Consider the following 15,367-nt stretch of genomic DNA (forward strand, 5'->3'; position numbering starts at 1 on the left):
TGATGGCGGTCGTAGAGCTAGCAGAGGCCGCCCAGGCGTGATTCACACGGCCACTTCCTCGAAGATGTTAAAAAAAAACAAAAAAAAACAAGACCTCCCTATTCATAAAACACCCTGCCTCTCCCCAGGCACTACTGGTGGACGGTCATATTGCGCAATCCGTCTCCATAGGATATGACTAGCTCGAGGCCAGCGGTGGAGGAGTTGACAATCTCTGTGATTTACACCGTCTTTGCCTCCCACACCCCCGTCAATGTTTCGTAGCCGAACGTTAGGCATTGCGGGGGGTGGGGGGTGGGGGGCCCTTAGCGGAGAGAGGGGACAGATTTATGCCTGTCTGGGTTGCCTCTGTATCCGTCAGCAGAAACACGGGGCTTGTCAGGGGCCTTGCTGACGCGGGGAGGGAGAAAAGAGACAGAGCGCCGACGCAGCGTTGACAGGAAACGGGAGAGGGGGGGCGGAGTCAATGCAGAGTCGATACGGCGCTAAATAACTCACTAGGCGCTCAGGCCCTGGGCTTGTGATGTATGGGTTAACTGAGGATGCTGTATAGGCTTTATATAGCATGGCAATCCATATTTAACTGATTTATGTATATACTTGCCGAGGGAGGGTGTCAATAAATGTGTCAACAAATGATATAAGCATCGTCTAAGTGGACTTATAGGTCTACATTTGTGGAGGCAAGCCAGATGGTTGAGAGAGAGAGAGAGAGAGAGAGAGAGAGAGAGAGACAAAGAGAGAGACAGAGAGCCCACACTAAGGGAGGCGGGTCGCCCACTTTCTTTTCACCGTGTGAAAAACAAAGGCCTTTCAAGCTGCTGTGGATCAATTCAAGTGGACCAGTCAAATGCGTCGTCACACCGGTCAAATACAAACAAGACACAAATACTGTCGACATCGAACCTTGCAGTAAGTGCCTTTTTGTCTCACACAAAATGGCTGTGTGAGACCACTCATTCACCACCATCTAGCACTGCAATACGCTGGAGGGGTGGGGGGGGGTAAAATAGCAACTTGCTACACAATTACCACTTTGCATGTCTGCGTTGAGAGTTGAAAGTTGAAAGTTAACATACCGTATCATTAGCAATAAGCATAGGCATTCTAACTGAACGGCAAATACGTACGTTTGCACAGTTAGCATTAGCATGCCATAGCATTAGCAATTAGTATAGGCATTCTAACTAAGCGCCAAATACATATGATAGTACAGTTAGCATTAGCATACCGTAGTATCAGCAATTAGTATAGGCTTTCTAACTAAGTGCCAAATACGTATGATAGCACAGTTAGCATTAGCATACCATAGCATTAGCAATTAGCATAGGCATTCTAACTAAGCGCCAAATACGTATGATAGCACAGTTAGCGATAGCGTGACTCACCCCTGCAGCTCTTTGACGGACATGGAGATCTTGAGGTTGTGCCCCAGCACGTGGAGGGCGGTGAGGATGTCGGCCCACTGGACCATCTCCCCCAGCGGGCCGCCCTTCAGGACCTTGGGGCTGAACACATCCCCTGACTCCTCGGTTAGGAAGCCCACGTGGACCAGGATCTGTGAGACAGAGAGTCAGAGTCACGCACGACTGAATTCATACCGGATTCCTCCTCCTGGTAATGTTACAAAGGGTAACAGACAGAGGGTGAATACGTGCGTAAGCGTTAGGAGTAGTAAAGAGAAAATGCATGTTTAGCCCTGTTTTAAGGTTACTTGTGATCATATACAATGGTTCAGATCAAAAAGTTGACAAAACTAGCACTTTTGAGAAAGTCTGATATTTGCTCTACCACCGTTTTGGTCATACAATGGATGTGGGTGGGCACCGTGAAAAATCATTCAAAAAACAAAGACAAGAAACTCACGAGGTGTTAGTGGGCGTTCTGACATATAATTCGCCATAAAGTAAGATTCTAGTTCATCTGGAAAGGCTTTTTTAAATATTTAGTATAGAACTATTTAGTCGCAGCACATACGTGTGTAAACTTCCGCAAACTAGGTAGCCTAGCAACATAAACAAAAACAATAGCTACCGTAAGTAGTTCCGCTTCCTGAATCCCCTTGAAAGATTGATCTACACATCTACAACGGTCGCATCAATACAAGTCAATGGATTTCATAAAATGATCAATAAAACCCTACAGGATTCATACTTTGCGGCGAATTTGATGTCAGAACACCAACGGATACCAATTACCCCCTCGGTGAGCTTCTTGTCTTTGAAATCGAGAGTTTAACATGTTTTTGAATGATTTTTCAAGGTGCCCACCCACATCCATTGTATGACCTAAACGGTGGTAGAGCAATTATCAACTTTCTCAAAAGTGCTAGTTTTGTCAACTTTGTGATCTGAACCATTGTATATGATCATAAGTAACCTTAAAACAGGGCTAAACATGATTATTTCCTTTAAAGAAATAACTGCAATTGGGACTTTTTGTATGAACATCTGGTTGTTGGCTTGTTGAGTATCATTTCTAGTCTCAAGTCATCAGAATCTTCATATTCCACTCACAGTCGCTTCCATCTCAGGGTAATCTGTCCGGTTTACCACAGTGGAATTTGAAGGGAGCTACACTGATAAACTGAACACCAATACGCAAAACTGCCTTGTTGTGGAGCTTTCCCGCTAATCGAACAAGCGACTTACAGCCACGACGACTCAGCCTCTGCGAATCAGACATGGACACATGTTCATTCATTACCACAGCGTATTAGACAACCGTGTCAGAGAGATTTTCTGAGTAAAATGTTGATTAGCTTACACAGTATGAACCCACACACTGCTGGTGTCAGGGAATGCTATCCTGGTGCTATTGCACTTAGCATTGACATTAGCACTAGATTATGCTCTTAGTTGTTTGTTTGCTTGTTTAGAGGGGAGTTCTGGGGAGTAGTAGTAGTAGTAGTGAGTGATATGTGTCGACTGTATGTGCGCGTGTGTTTGTGTTTGTGTCGGCCATGTCTGAGAGTGCAACATTTTGACTGGAAGCGACTAAAAGTCTCGCCCTGTCGCGGCAGAGGCGAGATTCTTCACCTCTTTTTCCTCCCTCACTTTTCCCCTCCCTCTCTTTCTCGCTCTCTGAGGGATGCCTGCTGTGTAATCATGTGCTTAAAGTAAATTTGTCAACGACTGGCACACAGACAAACACACACGCACACACACGGACACACACACACACACACACACACACACACACACACACACACACACACACACACACACAACCCTGTTTAGTCATCCTTCAGAACACTGTGCTAGAAATGTGAGTGATGAGATCAAAGGACAGATTCAGAGACTCCATCTCTAGACATAACGAAACGGAGCGATGATATCTCCAGTAGCAACATGAAAACCCTCAGAACCGGCACAGACCAGTTTTCCCCTCACTTATGACCCGAAGACAGCTGCAAGAGAGTGTATCGATAGTGGGTGTGTGTGTGAGAGAGAGAGAGAGAGCGAGAGAGAGCGACTGTGTACAGAGCAGCGTGAAGCTCTGGGGAAACTCAACAGGCTTGAAAAAAAAACCTCAGATTTAATAATCCTCGCTCTAATAACTTGCCTTGGTGAAAGTGAAATCGAATTACTGTACAGTCTGGGTGTCAGTTGGCACACGGGGAGAATTCTGGAACCAATGAGAGCAACAAGCTCTTTGGCCCGGGTGGGGGGATATCATGGCAAACCTGGAAACCATGCACTGGTGGTTGTTGAAACAAGGGGGGGATTTTCACATCCTGGCCACCGCACTCCAAGACAGAGTAAAGGAAAGAGGAATTTTGAAAACTGGCAACCGCACACTATGATTATTTGCGCTTGGAGGGATTTTACAGAACCTGGCAACCGCACTCCGGCTCCTGCAGTCACACCAGACTTCTGAGCAGGGATTTGACCGGCTAATGGTTGATATTTGTCTCCATCTGCCAATGTTAATTCCCCTAATTAAATGAAAGCTGAGGTAGTTCAGTGGTACGTAAGAATGATGTTGACAATCCAACCTTGATCCTCTAATTCAGCCCTTTGTCTTGTTGCTCTGTTTTGTACCACCTATTCTGTTGAAATGGGAGCATGAATTCATCCCTGGTATTCTACGTTCAAACATGAAGGTTACAACTGACAGTTCTTCACCCCTGTTCCTCCCTATTGAGTCTGTGTGTGTGTGTGTGTGTGTGTGTGTGTGTGTGTGTGTGTGTCTGTGTGTGTGCGTGGGTGTGCGCACACACGCCTCCACTCCTTAGGAGGGCAGGGAACGCTCCATAAGCTGTAAACCACAAGGGGATAAGGAACAAAGACTGACAAGCCATACCGGGAGAGCCTGCCTGGAGAAAAGTAACACCTCTTCACCTGCTCAGAGACGAGCTTAGCCACACACACACACACACACACACCCTCATTCAACTCACACACTCTGCAACTCTCCTGACTCCCGGTGCACCTATAGGAGCGAGGGAACGGCGCTGCGGAGTGCTCTCCAGGTTCGACGCTCGACACACAAACCGCAAACAAGCGTACATGTCAAACACACACGCTCACGCGCCTGTGTCTGCTCAAAGACTGAGATACAGCGCACACACACACACCCACCCACACACACACACAAGCAAACAGTACACACATATCTGCTCAAAGACAGAACCAAACACACACACACACACACACACACAGTATATCTGTTCAGAGACAAATAAACGCATACACACACCCACCCACACACACAAGCAAACAGTACACACATATCTGCTCAAAGACAGAACCAAACACACACACACACACACACACACAGTATATCTGTTCAGAGACAAACGCGCGCACACACACACACACACTCAGGGGCGAATTCACTAAAGCAAATTGCGCCCGCTAATTGCACCATTACATTGCGCGTCAATTGCGCCAGCTATGTGCTCCGTTTTAAAAACCTATTCACTAAAGACATTGCGCTAATAATATGTTTGCGGCTGAGTGCAATTTGCTGCAGATATAGGAAATGACTATAAATACTGCGCATACAGCGCATACAACTCGTATGCATATCATTGGACGATGGCAGACAGAAAAAGAAAGATACGATTTTCAGACAGCGAACTTGAAGGCCTCACGGACGAGGTTCAAAAACATCAAAAACATCCGCAAAAAATATCACGACTGCAGCAAAAAATCATATTTGGGGTTTAATTTCCCAATCAGTCAGTGCCATTTGTGTGTGTAAACGCGGAAGACTGCAAACGGAGGTGGAATGATTTGAAAAGACGAACAAAGGAAAAATTGTCATTTTATGTTATGCAAGTTGCAGCACGATGATCTGGCATACTTTTGGGGGAGTGTATAACATTGCCCCACCGGTACGATCTAGGCATCTAAACGGCTTTTCAGGATTCCAAATGTGCACTCAATCACACCGCGCGTCCTGATGTGAGCCCAGTTGTACGCCGCCTCTCCAACGTTGGAAGGATTACGCACGGCAGTCATCATCCATGGCTGAAGATGATACCTGCCGTCACCTATGAAACAAAAGCAAAATATTTTCAAGACCATTCAAATAAAAAAAATATTGTGTAGGCTATGTTTTTATTTATTTATACCTATATCGGCCCCCAGCCGTTCAATGAACAGCAATAGGGAATGCGCAGTTTCGCGTATAGACTATTATACGCACAGTTTCGTGCTATGTAGGCTATTATAAATAAGTATTATTCATTGGGGGAGCTTGGACTCGCTGGGGACGGGTGGAGAGACGCATAGTCAACTGAGCCTCCCCAGACGCGACTTCATCCTCCAGTTGGCTGAAGAGCTGCGCGCTCTGGTGTCCAAACAGCTACCGCGGTGGTTCTAGTGTTAAATCAAAAAGTGACCTTCTTCTAAATATTCTCTCACGAACAACACGCCTGGCGTTGCGATGCCTTCGCCTCGCAACAATCACTGCTGCCATGATCAGCGGACAGGCTGGCCGCGACACACCCCTTGCGCTTAAATACCACCACGTCTCTGAAAACGCAATTAATTTCACTTTAACTGCGTGAGGCAATTTGCGCCGATCTTTGTGAATTGGGCGGGTTTTGCAATAATGTTCATTTGCATAGAAAGGGGAACATTCTCCGCCCATATTACCTAATTTAAATATGAGCTAATAACACCGGCGCAGAGAAACGCAATGACGAACGCAACGCAGTTAACACCGTATTTCACCCTTTGCGAGGGCTTTGTGAATAGCAAACATGATTTTTGACTTATTTGCACAGGCTTTGCGTCAGGAAAAGCTGCGCAATCCTTTAGTGAATTCGCCCCACAGAGTGGAGTGGAGCAAAACCCAGACCCTGCTAGAGAGAGATAAGTCATCTTAAACACAGCACACTTGATCTAGGGCCGATGCGTATCATTGAGTCTGTGTGTGTCTGAGTGTGTGTGCGTATGTACAAGTATATGTGTGTGCGTGCACGTGTGTGTGTGTGTGTGTGAGAGAGAGAGCTCTGTGCCCTGTATGAGTGAATGTGTGTGTGTGTGTGTGTGTGTGTGTGTGTGTGAGAGAGAGAGAGCTCTGTGCCCTGTATGAGTGAATGCGTGTGCATGCGTATGTACAGTGTGTGTGTGTGTGTGAGAGAGAGAGAGCGCACTGTGTCCTGTATGAGTGAATGTGTGTGCATGCGTGTGTGTGTGTGTGTGTGAGAGAGAGTGCTCTGTGTCCTGTATGAGTGAATGTGTGTGTGTGTGTGTGTGTGTGTGTGTGTGCGTGCCCTCGCGCTGCCCTTCAACCAGCCGGTCTGAAGCACACAGATGTCTGGGGGGGGTGAGGATTGAGACGCTGGCTGGCACTGCCAACCCAAGGTCTCTCCTCTAGACTGGCACTGCCAACCCAAGGTCTCTCCTCTAGCCTTCATCCCCCCGCATGTCTCTCCTCCAGTGTCTCCCCTGCTCCTTTCAATAGCTCCTGTGCCCTCGCTATACCCCGACGGCTGTCTGTCTGCTGTCTAGAGGCACAGAGAGGGAGTCATTAAGCGTATGAAACACACACACACACACGCACACACACACACACACACACACACACGCAACAGCTATTCAGCCCCCCCCCCCTCCAAGGTCTATCTATAGGCTACAACAGCCAGGTGGCTGTCGATGACGTCTGTCTTTAGAAGTGTCTGTCTGAGGTTGTGCTTTATCTTCTCCTAGAAGACCACCGTGCCCCTCTCTACAGACCAGATCGTACCTTCCACGTGTTGAAAAGTCAAATACGACGCAGACTCTCGAGTCAGTCTCTAAACACTGCGCTCAGCTAGAGGCCGAGGACATTTGTCTGGATTTCGTTGCTAAAAGTGGGCTGAAACAATTTGAGAGAGAGAAAAACCTTTGCAGAACCAATCCAGCGTCTTTTAGGGCGCTCCTTCCTAATGGGGCGGTGATTTTTTTGTTTTGATTCCTCCCTCCAGTTTGTTTGGAGGAAATCATTTCCGGTAAGGTGGGTCCTTCACCCTATTTGAGATGCAGGCAGTGGCTCTGATTGGTAGCGTCGGTTTTCAACACTGTTCTAGCGATGATTTTCAAAATGCATGACATGTACAGCTTCTTTGGCATACACTTACTGTATGTAAATGGTAGGTGTTGCCCTGTACGTACACTAAGTGCTTTTCAGGGAACAGAGCTATAAAATACATTAATACTAGCGCAGGCAATAGCTCACAATCATGGTTAAAGTATAGAGATGGGGGTTATGGCGGTTCTAAAACTTTCACGGTTCTGCGGCTGTGAGGAAAGGTTAGGACATGACAGATAACTGATTGATATTCAGGAGGGGTGAGGCCTATAGTGCGCCTGAGCAGTGAGCGCACACTCACACACACACACACATGCACGCACGCACACACACACACACACTTTCCTGACTCTGCTTTATAGCAACAAGAGTGAGGGCACATTCTCCACCTTAACCATTACCCTCCTCTCTCTCTCTCTCTCTCTCTCTCTCTCTCTTTCCACCTTAACTCTAACCCTTCTCTCTCTCTCTCAATCTTAACCCTAACCCTTCTCTCTCTCTTTCTCTCTCTCACTCTTTCTCTCTCCATCTTAACCCTAACCCTTCTCTCTCTTTTTCTCTCTCACTCTCTCCATCTTAACCCTAACCCTTCTCTCTCTTTTTCTCTCTCACTCTCTCTCCATCTTAACCCTAATCCTTCTCTCTCTCTTTCTCTCCATCTTAAAGGAAAATGCTCGTTTTTGACAACCTGGACCTTATTTACGACATATTATAAGAAGTTTGACTCACCCAGATCACTTTTGTGTTGTTCGGAGGCCTGTAGAAGAAATTTAAAATCCAGCGCGAGCCAGTATATCCATGTAATGGCGGCGCACGGGGCATAGGGAATGCAGTTTCTCAAAATCCATTTTCGGCCGCTAAACGGTTGTTTTCATCAATCACATTGCATGAATCGACAGTTGATATTCCTCTACGCGAGCCATTCTTTCGGTTTTCAAATACGTGGTCTGTAGCCTCTGTAATATGATCTTTACAAGCCTCTCCCCCACTTGCTCCAGCACGCATGCGCACAGGCCAGCGCGCAGCCTGCTATTCTCCGGCTCACATTCTCTGCGCTACGATCGTAGTTGGTGCCGAGAATATTGTCGTCGTCATTCGTCAGCAACAATCCGATCGTAGCGCAGAGAATGTGAGGGAGCATAGCCAGTGTAAAGATCATATTACAGAGGCTACAGACCACGTATTTGAAAACCGAAAGAATGGCTCGCGTAGAGGAATATCAACTGTCGATTCATGCAATGTGATTGATGAAAACAACCGTTTAGCGGCCGAAAATGGATTTTGAGAAACTGCATTCCCTATGCCCCGTGCGCCGCCATTACATGGATCTACAAAAGAGTCAGAGTGAAAGTTGTTAGTTGAACGTGAGTGCAGGAGTAGGCTGCCATTGTTTTGTATGTGGAGCAAACGATTGAGTAAAAGTCACAACTGTGTACAGTTGTCCTGGGAGTTATTGATCTAACATTGTTAGCAGAGGATGGCTGCTGGCAATTATAAAGTTCCGCCAGCGTTTCACGAGAAGAAGTCGTATGAAAGCTGGAAGAATGAGATTGAAATATGAAGATAGGTTACCGATCTGGAGAAGAAGAAGCAAGCCTTGGCTGTTGCCTTGTCGCTAACAGGAAGAGCAAGGAAGAGTGCACTGGAAATCCCCGCAGAAGATATGAACAAAGATGGGGGAATGACTACACTTCCAACCAAACGGACTCTGTGTTTTTAAAAAGAAGAAAAGAATCGCCAGCACGACGCGTACACAGAGTTTGACCGGGTCACGAGAGAAAATGGTGTTTCAACGGTTGACTCATTGTCGAATTTGAACGTCGGTACAACAGAATGAGTAAGTTCCAAATGGAGCCTCCAGATGCTGTTAGCTTTTAAGCTAGATACAGCAGGACAGTTAGCGCTTACCACTTGTCCAAGCCCATCATTTGTGAACATGAAGTCAGCGTTGAAGATAATCTTTGGAGATAATTCGCCACAGGGAGGGGCTGGTGAACTACAAATGAGTGGAGATTCTGACTTGCCTACCACACGCGATTTGCCAGCAAGCAAGGTCGTAGCAAGTCAAATTTTCACAAGGCTGTTCGGGGCACAAATCCACTCGATAGATATGGGAGACGAACAGGATGTGCAGTCTCTCAAAGCACGTATCACCGAGCAAAGGACTGTCCACACAAAACTGAACATGTAAAATTGACAGAAGAGGAGAGACCAACGGATATTGTTGAAGAATGCAACATTACATTGTTGTCAAAAGAGTCATTGTCTCACACAGAGATCTTCATGGTAGAGTCGTTAGGAGCTGTGATTGACAGCTTGCACTAGAACGGTGTGTGGACATAAATGCCTGGATGATTATGTAAGTGGATTAAAAGAGTGAGCTATCAAAAATGCACACAAAGAGTGCAAGACCAGGGGCGTATCTAGGATTCAAAAACATTAGGGACTAAGGGAAAAGCATCAGGGGCTGAAGTTCAGAGCGGGTGAAACCTGCAGGAAAATATATTTTAGGGGTCCATTTGGTTTTGCCACCATGCACCAAAGACACATACACCATAAACAGTGTTTCCCACAGGATTTTGGGCAGCTATGGGGGGTGGACCTCCGACCCTCTAGGGGGGTGCCCCCCGGGGAGACATTTTTTAACATTGTTAATTTAAATGCATCAATTTGGCACACTTTGAGCGCCAAATCAAGAAGCCATAGCAATTTAATAATCAGACCACATTTGGTTATGAAAGGGGATGGCAAAGAAGTAATCATACACAAATCATGGTAAACAAGACGGGACTTTAATAAATAAAAATCAATATTTAATAGCCCAGTCTTTTTTAATGAGAATACAGGTAACTCCCTGACAAACAACTCAATGTGCCACATTTCCATCTACTGTACAAAATACTATTTAATGCAACATACTGCGGGACATGAGCCCTTAAAAAATGTCAGTTCTGAAAATGAAAAATCTGGGGGGAAAATGTGCCAGTGGAAGCTGAAAAAGAGCCAGCTGACCATCATCTTATAGAGATCCCTCAGAGATGGCAATCGTGCAGTCTGAACGAGGCTTCCCCTCTGACACTAACAGCTGCCACACACCAGGGCAGAGGGCCTGGACATCTCACTGGTCTAATATATCTCCCACCCTCTGAGCACAGCGCAAAACACAACGGCGTTCGAGTTTTATTTTTAATGACAAGTCAAAACTTTTGATAACCAGTGGTGTCTGGTGGGTCCTAGAACTGGGAAAGACAGGACCAATGAAACGCACGCACAGCGCGCACAATTTTTTGGGGGGTGCGCTTTCAAAGCATGTCCTGATGGGAGGTTTCACAGCACCAGAAGGCCGCTGAGCAGTGGCATTTTTATATGTAAAAAACTTACAGGAAAACTACAGTAGACTAGGCTAAATAGATAGATTAATACTTTATTAATCCCCTTGGGGAAATTCGGGTGTCTCGCCACTCTATCACAGGCGCGCCCCCCCCCCCCCCCCCGTCAACAAAACGAAACTGAAGGTGTTCCATCTCACCGCGTCGGCTCGGCTCGTGGCCTGACTGGGGCTACATTTCCCGGCATGAAATATTCACCCAGTCCGGCCCTGATCACAGGACATACATACATAACTACTGATGTTTTTTAACACATCAACAAAGGCCAATAATTTGACAGCGAGCGAATAAGCGGGCAATATTTAGGCCGAATCAAGCAAGCTTTTAAGTAGGCTACACACTAAATAAACTACAGAGCCATTATATGACAACAATGGCCAAACACCACGAAGAGGAATGACAGAACGATAAAATACACCCCCTTATGGCACAGCACTCAATAGCCTACTCCCCTAATCAGTGTTTAGGCTACTAGGCTTATTAGCCCACCGCTAGGAAGCAAAGTTCACACTCTCGAGTGCTGATTAAATCTAGGCAAAGCAAAACGCACAGCCATAACAACTGGCAATTAATCACAAAAGACCTACCTTATATCATAACCCAAACTCGTTTAATCCACTTCATTTTGGAATCAATTTTTAACAGGAGGGGGCGGGGGCTGTAGTTATAACATATGACCGACACGTGAGAGTTTACTCGAGAGTTGACTCGATTTTGGAGTGGAATTTGATTTGCGTATTGCGTCCATTTCTTTATTAAAATATCTACTTTTTGCTGGGAACTGGGGGTCAGAAAACGTCCGGGGATAGATGAAAAACATTCGGGTCTCGAGCCCCGGAAGCCCACGGCTCCCGACGCCAATGTGCAAGACCATTCAAATTTGGCAATGGGAGAGTTGTTCATTCTACAAAGAATGTGAAGATTCCAGCCCTGATAGGACAGACTAGAAGTCAAATTGGAAACGAAAGTTGTTCCAGCAGATATCTCATCGCTTTTAAGCAAATTTTCACTAAAGAGAGCAGCTGCCGTTTTGGACATTGAAAATGACAAAGCCATAATAATGTTCAAGCAAGCAGAGAAACTTGAACTGACATCTTTGGGACAGTGCTGTGTGAAACTAAGAGATGCGAGCCCAGATAAAAGTGAGATCCAAAATGAGAAAAACATCCTCACTGTGACAGAAAGCGAGATCCAAAATGACAATGACATCCTCACTGTGACAGAAAACATGACAGAAAACAGAAAGTTCTGTTGAAACTACACAAACAATTTGGACATGCTGCAGTTGCAGACAGGCAGAAACTACTGGACTGCTCAAGTAATAATGATGATGAATGCACCACAATTCTCAAGGACATTGTATAACACTGTAAGACATGCATCAGATACAGCAAACCAAAGCCAAAACCAGCAGTGGGTTTGCCTATGGCCTCAACCTACAATGAAACCAGCCATGGATTTGCATGAACTAGAACCGGGAGTGTGGTATCTGCATGTCATTGACCACTACACACATTTCAGTGCAGGAAGCATTGTCACCACCAAAAAACCCAGAGATAGTGAAGCACTTTATTCACTGCTGGATAAGTGTTCATGGTCCTCCATCCAAACTGCTCAGTGATAATGGAGGTGAATTCAACAACGAAGAAATGAGGGACATGGCTGAAAACTTCAACATTGAAGACCACTGCAGCGTATTACCCATGGAGCAATGGTCTTTTGGAAAGGCATAATCAAACCCTCACTGAAATTCTGATGAAACTGAAGAAAGACAACGGATGTGACTGGAAGACAGCACTAGACTGGGCCCAGATGGCAAAGAACTCCATGCACAATGTGTATGGCTACAGTCCCTACCAGCTAGTGTTTGAGCAGAACCCAAATCTGCCTTCAGTTCTCACTGATAAGCCGCTAGCTCTGGCAGGTACCGTTCTAGCGTGATTACTTGGATAGCCCAGCACATCGCAGCACTACATGCTACAAGGAGAGCATTTACACAAGCCGAATGCTCTGAGAGAGTTTGAAGAGCCCTTCGTAAACAACTGCGGCCCAGTGATGACCGATATGAAACAGGGGAAGTCTTCTACAAGCGGGTGGGTTGGACAGAGCGGAAAGGTCCTGGATGACTCCTGTAATGGGATGGGAGTCCTTGCCTGTCAGGTGGATAACTTCATCTGGGGTGGTTCAGATACGTTCTGCACAATAGTCATCCCTCACTTGAAAGCTGATTTTCAGGTTGAATGAGAAGAACACAACAGCTTCAGCTACATAGGAATGGAGCTTCACTCTTTGGAGGATGAGATACAAGTGCAACAAAGTACATACATAAATAATCTGCAACCCATAGCCTGACATGCTAAAGTCGACTGGCCAAATATTCTGGGTTGCAAGGCAGTGTAGACCCGACATAATGTGTGACCTATCCATCCTGGCATCCAGCACAAAGCATGCTACTGTTCAGACCCTACACTGTGCAAACAAACTTATCAGGAAACTGAAATCTGAAGAGGTGACCTTGAGGTTTCAACACTTGGGAAAAGACAGCTCCCTGAAACTGGTGTTTAGTGATTCCTCAATAGGAAATCTTCCAGATGGAGGCACGCAAGGTGGACACCTGGCCTGTGTTCAAATTCAGCTAACAGAGGCGAACGTTCGTCGCAAACATGTTTTCTCCAAACGGTTACATTTGAACGGCTTTTAATGAACGTTCCAAATAGTTTGCATCCCTCTCTTCTTGATGCTGTCAAGTCCACCAAATCAGTCACGGAAAAGAGGCTCTGCCTCGAAATCAGCAGTGTCAAGGAGCTAATCCACTCTGGGACAATCCAACAGATTATCTGGTCAGCTACCAAAGAGCAGCTTGCCGACTGCTTGACAAAGAAAGGGACATCTGCACTAGTTCTGCTGAGGGCTCTTACAGTATAGGCTAAATGGACTAGTCAACAAAAACCTTTCTACCACCGTACTCTAGTCATTCAAGTTGACGTTTTGAACCTGTTCCTGTTTATCTATTAAATATCTGAAAAACAGAAATGTTTGTTATTTTTTGGATTGTTTTTCTTTAAACAAAAAAGGGGAGTTTGTTAAGTGATATGTTACCTGCTGTGTGAAAGTTGTTAGTTGAACGTGAGTGCAGGACTAGGCTGCCATTGTTTTGTGGAGCAAACGATTGAGTAAAAGTCATAATCTTGTACAGTTGTCCTGGGAGTTTTTTATCTGACACTACAACTATCCAAGCCCACAGCTCTTTGAGTCTGAAGGTCTGCTGTAGGGACACTGGGCATAGCTTTCAACCTTGTCATCACAGCAGTACTCTCACACCATGCTGGCACGGTGACACGTACGATAACACACACACACACATACACTCACGCACGCTCTCTCTCTCTCTCTCTCTCTCTCTCTCTCTCTCACACACACACATTCTCCCCCTTTCTCTCTCTTTCACACACACACACACACACACATGCTCTCTCCCCCTCTTTCTCCCCCCTCTCTCTGTCTTTCTCACACACACATTCTGTCTCTTCCCCGTCTTACACACACACACACGCACACACACACACATCCCCCTCTCACTCCGCCCCCTCCCTCACCTTCTTCTGCTCCCTCCAGCGTTGGTGCAGCTTGGCGTCGAGGCGCAGGGCGGCCGCCCCCCACTGGCCCGCCAGACGTCGGATGCGTCTCTTCATGAAGCTGAGGGACTCCTTGCCCCCGCCCACCTGGTCCAGCAGGGAGGACAGATCCGTACGGAACGCAGCCTGAGGGGGGGGGTTGGGGGGTTATTCTGAGGCTATTATTACACAGCTCTCTGAAATACTATATGAAATATTTCTAGATAATTCACCGGCTACAAGCAATATTCTCCGCTGCTAAGGGCAACACGTTGTACGTCTGGGGACGACAGTTGAAAATTGTCTGAGTTCATCTCAAAGAAACATTGTAAACAGTCATTTTTGGGCTGTTGTAGCCTATGTTCAATCTCTAAAAACGTCTGTTGCACAAGCACACAGAACCATTTTGCTGGCGAAATAAAAAGTGTAATCTTATTAGTATTAATGTGGTTGGTAAGTAGCCGTGTAATAAGCAGGATAATGTCTGGCCAGCCGGTGGTTGTTGAAAACGAAGAGCCCTTCAATGCGTTACAAAACCGTTCTGAACACAGACAGGCTCTTCTTTTCAGATAATCACCGACTGGAGACAGAAAGAGAGGAAGGCCGAGAGAGTGATTGAGAGAGCTGGAGTGTGATAGGAGAGGATTCATTCATCAATTCATTATTTGCTATTATCCAACACCAATTCTTCGGCAGTCTATGTGAAACGCATGATAAATCAATAAATCTGCGCCTCGACAAAAACAGTCAAAAACAAATCAGACTGGTGAAGTGAGTGAGAGGAGAGAGGGGGTGTAGTAGAGTGGGAGAGAGAGAGATAAAGAGAGAGGGGGAATG

At 46.1% G+C, this 15,367-nt stretch overlaps 1 protein-coding gene across 1 annotated transcript in view; it reads right to left on the reverse strand.

Annotated features, from left to right (window-relative positions):
* mgat5b (alpha-1,6-mannosylglycoprotein 6-beta-N-acetylglucosaminyltransferase B) overlaps positions 1 to 15,367 on the reverse strand; it is a gene marked incomplete at both ends in the record, with an annotated part of 141,327 nt that overhangs the window by 70,312 nt on the left and 55,648 nt on the right. Inside the window, 2 exons of the mRNA XM_084441387.1 lie at positions 1,389 to 1,558; positions 14,513 to 14,677. Coding sequence (XP_084297513.1) covers positions 1,389 to 1,558; positions 14,513 to 14,677 — 335 coding nt within the window. The remainder of the gene's footprint in view (positions 1 to 1,388; positions 1,559 to 14,512; positions 14,678 to 15,367) is intronic.

The sequence above is a fragment of the Borostomias antarcticus genome (genome assembly GCF_949987555.1).
Source record: "Borostomias antarcticus genome assembly, chromosome: 7".
Classification (NCBI taxonomy): Eukaryota; Metazoa; Chordata; class Actinopteri; order Stomiiformes; family Stomiidae; genus Borostomias; species Borostomias antarcticus.